Genomic DNA, 10,360 nt, shown 5'->3' with positions numbered 1-10,360 from the left:
CTCAGCAACCACTGGTTGGAAACCGAGAAACATACAGGGAAAGAAATATGTCACCAGCACACCAGAGATCTCCAAAACAATGTCCAAAAGTTTTATTAAATGATTACGTCACAGTGTAAAAACATCTTGGGGACTCTTTCTCCAGGCATGTGACCTCTGTGAATCTGTTTCTCATCAATTCTCAATTGTGTTAACATGTTTCAGAATGTGGCACTGTTCCTTTTTTTTTTAAGACACCGACAACATATGTTAAGACCAAGAAGAATCAATCTTGTCTATACTGAGTGATCGTCACTATTGCCTCACTATTTCAACCTGCAATCCATGTAAATATTGGTAACATCGCCAAAACCATTGTCTAGGAGCCCTGTATAACAAAATTATCTGCTGGCAGAGAGCCGCTTGCTCCACCAACCAAGCACTGTAGCTGAACTATACATAGAATACACAAAGATATGGGATTTCCAAAGGTGAGCAATATCATATATTTACATCCAGATACTTGCAGTCCACATCTAGATGCACCTTCCTACTTTCAGACAATATTTGCTTTCAAGGTTTGGAAGAGCAGCTCTTTATACAACAGGATATAACTCATATACAAGACTCCCCACATTCAGTGATATACTTAACAGGAAAACTTGCTCTATGCTGTTTTTATGTGGAGGTGGCCATCTCAGTAGGGGCAGGGTTTTGCTTCCTCTTGTCAGAGCTGTGTACCTGATGACATAGGGTAATATTCAAGAGGAAGGAGGAGTGGACAGGAGGCACAGATGTAGAGAGATCCTTGCATTGCAGGTCATCAGATACAGCTTCCTCTTCAGCAAGTAGAACAGTGAACAGCACAGTAATGACATCACCAAATGGTCTCACTCCAAATCTGGTGAGACTAGCAGTCATAGGCAGCAGTTTCTCACACTAGACCTATACAGCAATGAGATTGAGTGCACAAGATGTGCACTACATTATTTCAGTGAAGAATTGCAATAATAAAGTCTAGGTTCACTTTAATAAAAACTTCTACATAAACCCCATGCGTTATGTAGCCCTTTTGAGGTACAATGTTTTCTAGTTAAATCATTATTATAAATGGCTTGGGAAAAAAGGTTTCTCTTTTCTAAAGACATTTTTGTTGTGCTTGGTCATCCTCTGCATTGCTGAATCACCACCTCAGCTGGAATAAGACTTTTATTGCAGCGAGTGGTCATTTATTGGCATCTCATTAGGTTCACTGCTTAGAACAGAGCGTGTCACAACCTTGGAAAACTCAATAGAGACCAATACAAAGAAAAAACACTTGGAATGCCAAGTATGCCAGGGATTTTTTTTATTTTTTCACATGACCAGTTTTTAAAGGGTCAGACTATATTCTGTTAACAATGAAAACTTTCTTTTTGGCAGATGTTGGAAAGTTAACGCTGAACTGAATTCACATTGTGTTCTCAGAGAAGTTGATATAATGTGCAAATTTAGACAGCATGCACACACATTTTGGCAGACTTTCCTTTTGTTCTGTTCTCCTCTAGCAAAGTGAGGTTTTCTCTTCCTCTTGTCACTGCCATCCTCCCGACTGTCCTTCAGCTATATATTTCTGCCACTGTCAAACAACTTTCATATGCATTTTCCGGCACCCAGCTGTTACATACGTCAGGCATGTACTATGTACTACTTAAAACAAACTGTTAGCAGAAAGGGAAAAAATATTTTTTCTGTTTGGTAGAGGACACTACACCTACTGTATCTGCTACAAAAAGGGAATTTGACTGTAAATTCCAAGTCTTGAAGGACAGTACAGGAACGAGGAATTGATTCATAGAGTATGGTATGTCCCCAAGTAATAATCAAGGGGTGGGAAACAATGCAGCTAAACAGTTACAACAGGTCTACAGCTAAACCCCTCCCAAGAAAAAAAAAACCATGGTAAATAGATCCAAACAAACTCTTAGCAGCAGAAGCACTTCTATCCTGGAGAAGGAACAGTGGAAATTCAACAGTTGCCTAGTAACCAACAAAATGGGAGATATTTGAAACAGAATTCAAACGGTGGCTCCACTCAACGTATATAGGCTAAGTGGTATATAGGACCAAGAACCCGACCTCAGCAGGCGAATGGGCTCAGGCAGGGAAGGAGGAACCCAAAGGGCAGGAGCCCCTTTAAAAAAAAAAAAAAAAGGGGGGGTCGAAATGACCACGCAAGTGGTAGAAGCATAGGGAGGAAACTCCAGGAGGACCTTTCTGTAAGGAATTCCAGAGAAAAGTGGGGCAGGTCCTATGGGAGCCATGAAAGTCATGCCTTACCCCTAATCCCAAAAAAAGGAGAAAAAAAAAAAAAAAAAAAAACATGTCATCTGGCAGTACATGGTGGGGAAATGATAGAAGTCCTCAAAGGACAATAAGAAGCAAAGAGAAACCCGGTTTCCAGGCTATCCTGTCCCCAAGTGGAACAAGAAGAATTAAAAATAAATCTGGTTACACATAGGAGGAAATTTTTCAAGCGGAGGTGTCCATCACCTAAGGACACTAGCAAAACTTTTTAGCCTCACAGAGTGGGCACTGGTATGTGGGGACACCAAGGGGTGGACCCAGCAAAGCCTTTGCCCAGTGTACAATCATCTGAAGGTAGCGACATATAACCCATGGTCCACAAATCAATTCCTGTGTCCTGTACTGTAGGATAAAGATAGTAGCCTGAGAAAACAAAATCAGTACAACTCTGCAATACATGCACATTTATCCATGTTCTGTCTCTGTTGGTCTACAGGGCACCGTTCCCTTAAGTTATAGAGATGGAGAGAGTAAGCTGCTCTGGAGTCAAGCAGAGGAGAGCTCATGACACTGCAGCAACGGCTTGGATGTCACCCATTTTTTTAACTGCTATTGGTGTCCCTGTTGGGTGACCAATGACAGGAAGTGATAGGATATCTCTCTGATAGGGATAGAGACAGGAATAGAAGCATGTTTATTTAGTAGAGTGGAAAGGGGATGAAGCATCTGCTAGGAATGTATTATACGCTGTATTCCTACCTCAATGACATCCGCATCTATTACTTTTTTATAAGATACTAATATACAAACACATACACACAATGTTTTTCAATCCCTCACAAACACCACAATTCCTTTTTACAGGATTCTAGAGCTTTTATTACATCCGGTTTTTTTTGTATGTTACAGCATTCACATTCATGATGTCTTTCTAGATTTTTTCTTGTTTTTGTTAAAAAAAGAGAAGTTTGGAAGCAGCATATGGGCCGTTGTCGCAATCCTGAGCAAGTGGAAAATAAATAAATACTACACCATCTTCTGAAAACTGCTCAGAGCTTCCTCCACCTTCTGGTCCTCTGTCTCCAACTGTTTCATCTAGGCAGAAGATAGGGGATGAAAGAGTAAAGACAGCTTTCATGAATATATACAGTAAAGCTAATTTTTGACTTTTTTTTTTTTTAATAACCAAAACACATTTTCCACAGCAAACATTCTCACATTGTTACTTTTAAAATGTTTCACCAATATCAAATGTCTTTACTGAAACAGGTGCCATCCAGATGGAACAGCGAGCTTGTAAAGACTAAAGTGAACCTGTCATGACAGATATATGCAGCCTACCATTCCTGTACAGTTTCCGATTGCCTGGCTGTTAGACTGATTCTGTGGCTGCAATATTTACTGAGTTACTGATCTACAACAAGTAGATCAAGAAAATTAGGTAAATGTCATAAGTCCTGATCAGTATAGGTAGTAGCAAAGTGTTGGCAGTCACCATGATAGTGGGGCAACCAACACCTTCAGAACAATATGTCAGAGCAAAAAAAAAAAAAAAAAAAAAAAAGGAGAGGATGCAGGACTAGGAAAAAGAGGAAAGGACAGGAGGCAAAGAGAGGAAGCAAAAATAGGATAGGGGAGAAAGACGAGAGAGGGAGGGAGGGAGGGAAAGAGAAAAATAAGAAGGCAAAGGGAGAGTGAGAAGAGGAGAGAGGTGGAGGGTGAATGAAGAGGGATGGAAGTGAGAGGACGGAGATGGAGAGAGAGAAAGAAGAGGTGAGAAGAATAGGAAAGTGAAATTGGTGAAGAGGGAAGAGGGAAGAGGGAAGAGGAAGAAAGACAAAAATGTATGAGTGAAAATAAAAGAAAGACATGGAGGGAGAGTGAGAAGAGGTGAAGGAGGCAGAGGGAGCATAAGAAGAGGAGAGAAAAGCAGAAAGAAAGTGATGAGGAGAGGGAAGAGGGAGAGAGGAAGAGGAGAGGGAAGAGGGAGAGAGGAAGAGGAGAGGGATGAAGAGCAAAGGAAGTAAGGGGGGAAGGGGAATACAGGAGTGTGGAGGCACGAGGAAGAGAAGGAGAAAGTAATTAGAGGCTACATTATTGGTGGAAGGCTGACAGAGGCCCAGCAGCTTAACAAATGGAAACCAACTCTTACCATCCACAGTATCAAGCATCTCTTTCTTCTAACAGACCTTACTACGAGCTGTAACTCACCTTGTCAGCATCTTGTTGCTGTACTACAGTGGGAACTTTGTTGCGGTAATCTGCTCCAGACACGCGCTCATGCAGTTTCTCAAGCTGTCGGTTCAGCTCACTCTTCCTCAGCTGCAGCTTACCAAGTTCTTTCTCCACATCAATAAGACCCTGCCAGGAGACACAGGAATTCATATCACTTTCTGCACCCGAGTGCTGCATCACTGTGCTATGCAGTTGCAGCCATTACGTCATGTCACTATACTGTCACTATACTGTCCTGTCAGGCTCACCTTGAGAATAAGGTAGACGGTGGCTTTATCAGATGCGGTGTTCACAGCACTGCCATCTGGAGCATTGTCTGCAGGCTGCATAATCATCAGAGATTGAGAAGAGGAGAGGACGGTGATGTACGAGGTATAAGCAGCAACCACAGCCCTGGTATCATCATCTGCACACTTAACGTAACCTATGAGGACAAGGGGAGACTGAGAGTTCCTGGTCTTTGGCAATACCAAACTGGTACCAGTAAGAAAACTACTTTGCAGCTATAGTGGCTCACTGGAATTTGTGCTCAGATTAACATGTATTTTCTTGTAACTGCAGCATTTTTTAAGAGAAAAAACAGGTGAATGTGAATGTCTTCAGAGGTGTACTGAATATGTTTTTCTTTATTTTGTCCAGATATACACTTTACGGCCAAGCTATAATGGTTTACATCTCAAGATACTCCATGGCCAAAATGTGGCCACTGAAACCTTGCCAGACAGTAGAATATTACTAGTGGCTTTCTCAGCTTATTACAAGATACAACAAAGACAACACTAGTTTTGTAGCACTGGGGTCCTAGCTTAAATGTCCACAGGAGCTACTGTCTGCACACAATTTTTTTTCACAAGTTTGTGTCACATTTTCTTTTGGAGCCCCAAAAATATAATGATCGGTTAAACTAGACTTACTGCTTGCCAGGGACTTTGGTAGGGACATTAAATTGTTACTAAACCCAGGAACCTCCATCCACTATATCTGATCTCCCACAGTACACAGAACATGGAAATTCAATTATTTTAGTAAATATAAACGGCTAAATACATTTTCTCATCAGAAGTTAGAGCAGTCTTGTGACTTTTATCAGTGTCCAGCACAGCACTAGCTAAAGCTTGTACAAGGAGTTTTCTTTTTACTCTAGGAGGATCCAAAACCCCTGACCTCTGTCTGACCAGTTCTGATTTGCCCTGTGCTGATCACATGCACTCTCCCAAAGGGGAAAAAAAACCCTTTCTAGCAACACACCAAACTGAGCATGTGCAAATGCCTACGGTTCAGTCTGTCTTATCAGGAGATAAGAGGTGGACGTTTGAAAAAGGGAAGGAACAGAGAAGAAAGGATAAAACATCCTTTTTACACAATGCAGAGGATTAACCCTTTAGGTTCCACAGTGAGTATAACAAGCATGCTTTACTGCATATACAGACTGATATTACTGTTGTGGGTTTAGTAACACTTTAAAACACAACCTTCTCTCAGTCAGGAACTAACAGGAATTAGTCTACGCACTCTGAATAGCAATACTGTTAAACACAATCAATAAAAGACCAGTTCATTTCAGGATAACTAAAATAACAGCACCTGATGATACATGATTATCCTTGAATATTTTTGTTCATGTTTAAATACAATTGCAGTGCCAATAACTATTGTACAAATACATTCAGTCCAAAGTCTGAGTATCATAAAAGCTGCCTTGGCCAATAAACAGAAATAGAGTCCTATACAGAGAAACATGGAACAATCATGTTCAAAGTCCTATGAAAAAGAGGAAGGAGAGACCCAATAATGCAATAAACATTTTAAATAAATAAATGTGCTCCAAAAGTCAAGCAGCAGTAACTTGTCATGCTATTGTTCAGATAGGGAGATTACTGGCATGCAAGATACAAGAGAGTCATCAATTACAATTTTAAGCTAGTCAGCAAAAAAAATAAAATAAAAAAACACAGTATTTTACTTTTCCTAGAGTTAAAGAGATACCTATTTTTAACCCACTGATGATAGCTCTGTATTTATGTCTTCAAACCCTCTCTAGCAATTGCAAGGAATTTTATTGTACATTATGGAAAATGAAACAGAATGCCTGGGAATACTTAAGGCGGGGACTTTCTAAATTCTGAGTAGGAAAGGAACACAGTAAGAAACTTTGGTCATGGAGAACTCAACACAGGAACCCCCGAGACACGCAAAAAGCATGCAGGAGACTCCACCCACAACGGTCCACCTTTAATATCTTAGATATTACTTTTGATAAGAATGACTGTTTAAAGCTGAACTCCAGGCAGATATACCACTAAATAGAGCTCTGCAATCCCTAATAAATCATTACATTTATTTCTGTTAATGCAACTGAAATCCCCACTGTATGGGCAGACAGCGTGGGAAGACAAGACTGAAAGCCAATAAGGTGTGCTGCATACAAATATGCTGACAATGAACATGCTAGTAGGAGCAAAGACTGAGCATGCCTTATTGGTCCCTCACAGCTTTTTTTCTGTTCAATTAACAGGCTGGGGGTAGAGAGTGGGCACAACTGTATCTTTCTACAACCTATAAAGGCTGGTTCATGCCAGCTCCCTGCATTTCTAATGCATCCCAATACAATCCTGTATAACAACAATAACAATAATAATATGAATGATTGTTGTGGGGAACCTGATCACCAATTGTTTTTATAGTGTCCTTGTGTTAAACCTGCTTTAACAAATGCAGATCAATACAGCTCAATGTACCTAGTGTGAATGAACCCTTAAAAGAAGAAAAAAAAAAGGTAGCATTGCAATGCTTTGCTGAGCAGGTCCACAATGGGTGGCAGCACGTGTTATATGCTATGCTTTGCTGTGCAAGATGGTGTGAACCAGCTTTCACTGTAACAGAGTAAAGTGAAGTCATCGAGTTGTGTAGCTGTTTGCCTGGAGTTCTGCTTTCATTTTATTTTCTACCAGGCAATGATAACATCAATAATCACACCATCTAGATGTCAACTCCTCAAAGAATGCAGCTTCTGGACCCAAAATCTATTCCAGGTGACATTTTCTGCATTACATTACCTTGTGTAGTTACCTTCATTGTTTCACTGAGTACTTACTGTCTGCTTTTGTCTTTGTGAGATTATAATCAGCCCGCAGAGACCGAATGGATTTCACTATAAGCAATGCAAGATCCATATTCTTCTCAGTCCCTTCATGTCGCCAACGGAACTACAGGCAACAAATACACAAAACAGAGGAATGGTTAGTGTTAAAGGTGATTCCTGAGATCATGTGTTGCTGTATTATAGGTCTTTGTGGTACCTGAAACAACCAAACATTTGGGGGTTTTTTTTCCTGACCTGCTCCAAACAAATCACAGCTGGATTATGTTAGCCAAGGGTAACAGCTACATGTCTGTCACACAAACCTCATTCGTCACCCTGATATTTTAGACATCACCTATTATATATGTGTTCTCAGGGGTGTGGAAATTTTATCAAAAACTACTTGTCCAAGGGACTAAATCGGGGTACCAATCTACTTGTCCTCTCGACAATCTACATGTCCTGATTTTTAACCAAAACCATATTTAATTAAGGATGATCAACCCTTCACTCAGCAATCACACCTCAACAAGTGTGGGGATGGTCAAAGGCGGCATGCTGAGCATGGGGATGAACAGAGGAAGCATACCGAGCGTGGGGATGGTCCAAGGAGGCATGCCGAACGTGGGGATGGTCGGAGGTGGCATGCCGAGCATGGGCATGGTCAGAGGCAGCATACCGAATGTGTGAATGGTCAGAGGTGGCATACAGAGCGTGGTGATGGTCAGAGGTGGCATGCCACCTCTGATTATCCCTACATTCAGTAATCACAAAGTACAATGCTGTATGTGGATATGGCAGGTGGAGTAGATAAGTAGTAATAGGACAGAGTTTGATGTGTGTTGACATTGACATGTCCTGTATGGTGGTCCGGGTCCTGAGGCCACCCGCTGTGTGTGTGTGTGTTCTGCAGCAGAGTGTATGCAGACGGAGGGAGATACAAATGGAGAAAAGGAAGTCAGCGTGTCCAAGAAGGAGAAGAAGAGTAAGAGAAGTGTGGGAGTGGCCAAGACTAAATGGGGGCCGCCAAGTGGAGTGGTTGGGCTGAGGGAGCTGCTGAGCTAGTGAGAGGCCGGCGGAGAGGGGACAGCAGCATGGATGAGTGGAGAGCCTGCTAACTCTGGTGTAGCATGAAGATTTGTTCATGCTGCACTGGTATCTGCTCTGCAAAAAAAGAAATGTAAACCCTGCTTCTTTTCTGCAGCAGGGCTAAATGTAAATAAAAACCACCTGCCTGCGTTGGACGATATGAATTGCACATCCCTGGTTCCTATAATGGTTCCTCACTCAATAGGCCTTGTTAAAGCAGAATTGGACTGTATCTGAGCACCACAAACCGAGATCACAAGTTAATTTGTAACATTCAAAGCAAACTCGCCCATCTATCCATGTCTCTATGCTTTATTATGTTGAGAACCCCCCCAGCAGATTTAGCCACAGCAATCATGAGCAAGGGCAGATGATACATGTAGCATTTACTTGTAACCATCTGCCCTTAGCTCAGGCATGCAGGCAGAGAAGCGTGTGCTTCGCTAGGAATTCCCCTCCTCCAAATGCAAGTAAAAGGAAATCACCATGAAAACTCCTGGGATGTATGAGATATATATATATATATATATATACATACATACACACACACACACACACACACACATATACACACACACACACACAGTATCTCACAGAAGTGAGTACATCCCTCACATTTTTGTAAATATTTTATTCTCTCCTTTCATGTGACAACACTGAAGAAATAACACTTTGCTACAATGTAGAGTAGTGAGTGTACAGCTATTAATGTCTAAACCGCTGGCAACAACAGTGAGTACACCGCTAAGTGAAAATGTCCAAATTGCAATTAAACATTCCCGATGTCATGTTACTTGTTAGTGTTTCAAGGTCTCAGGTGTGAATGGGGAGCAGGTGTGTTAAATTTGGTGTTATCGCTCTCACTCTCATACTGGTCACTGGAAGTTCAACATGGCACCTCATGGCAGGGAACTCTGAGGAAAGAATTGTTGCTCTACATAAAGATGGCCTAGGCTATAAGAAGATTGCCAAGACCCTGAAACTGAGCTGCAGCACGGTGGCCAAGGCGATACAGCGGTTTAACAGGACAGGTTCCACTCAGAACAGGCCTCACCATGGTCGACCAAAGAAGTTAAGTGAACAGTGTCATATACTGAGATTGTCTTTGGGAAATAGACGTATGAGTGCTGCCAGCATTGCTGCAGAGGTTGAAGGGGTGGGGGGTCAGCCTGTCAGTGCTCAGACCATACATGGCACACTACATCAAATTGGTCTGCATGGCTGTTGTGACAGAAGGAAGCCTCTTCTAAAGATGAGGAGAACCTGCAAACAGTTGGCTGAAGACAAGCAGACTAAGGACATGGATTACTGGAACCATGTCCTGTGGTTTGATGAGACCAAGATAAACTTATTTTATGTCAATCACAGCCAGTGAGAAGAGAGAGTGGCGGGACCAAGCATCAGCTCCGTGTGTGAATGGACACACGGAGCAGCTGGTGCTCCCATACAAGCTGCTTGCTGAGCGGGCACCCGACAGGAGTGAGGGGCCAGGAGAGCCTGCAGGGAACCCGGGACTAGGAGGATCCAGGCTCTCTGTGCAAAACCACTGCACACATCAGGTAAGTATAAACATGTTTGTTATTTTTTCTTAAAAAAACAAGAAAAAAACAAGCCTTTGGAATCACTTTAACTCTTCTTGGCTGCAACAGTTTTTCCCTGGAACAGACAAATGCACAAAGAATACAGATG

The 10,360-nt window shown here is 41.9% G+C and overlaps 1 protein-coding gene across 3 annotated transcripts in view; it reads right to left on the bottom strand.

Annotated features, from left to right (window-relative positions):
- Window positions 1–1,312: 1,312 nt before the first annotated feature.
- The window catches only part of VARS1 (valyl-tRNA synthetase 1), a 53,328-nt gene continuing 44,280 nt past the window's right edge, over window positions 1,313–10,360 (bottom strand). For all 3 annotated transcript variants that reach the window (XM_089684886.1, XM_089684885.1, XM_089684887.1), the window contains exons 28-31: window positions 7,595–7,706; window positions 4,749–4,924; window positions 4,477–4,626; window positions 1,313–3,360 (exon numbers count right to left, since the gene is read on the bottom strand). In XM_089684886.1, coding sequence (XP_089541012.1) covers window positions 3,292–3,360; window positions 4,477–4,626; window positions 4,749–4,924; window positions 7,595–7,706 — 507 coding nt within the window. In that variant the 3' untranslated portion in view covers window positions 1,313–3,291. The remainder of the gene's footprint in view (window positions 3,361–4,476; window positions 4,627–4,748; window positions 4,925–7,594; window positions 7,707–10,360) is intronic.

This window comes from Staurois parvus, unplaced genomic scaffold (genome assembly GCF_062004578.1).
Source record: "Staurois parvus isolate SC_StPar_1 unplaced genomic scaffold, SC_StPar_1.0 ptg000361l, whole genome shotgun sequence".
In the NCBI taxonomy this organism is placed as follows: Eukaryota; Metazoa; Chordata; class Amphibia; order Anura; family Ranidae; genus Staurois; species Staurois parvus.
Note: the sequence above shows the minus strand (reverse complement) of the source record. Positions and strands in the feature narration are given on the sequence as shown.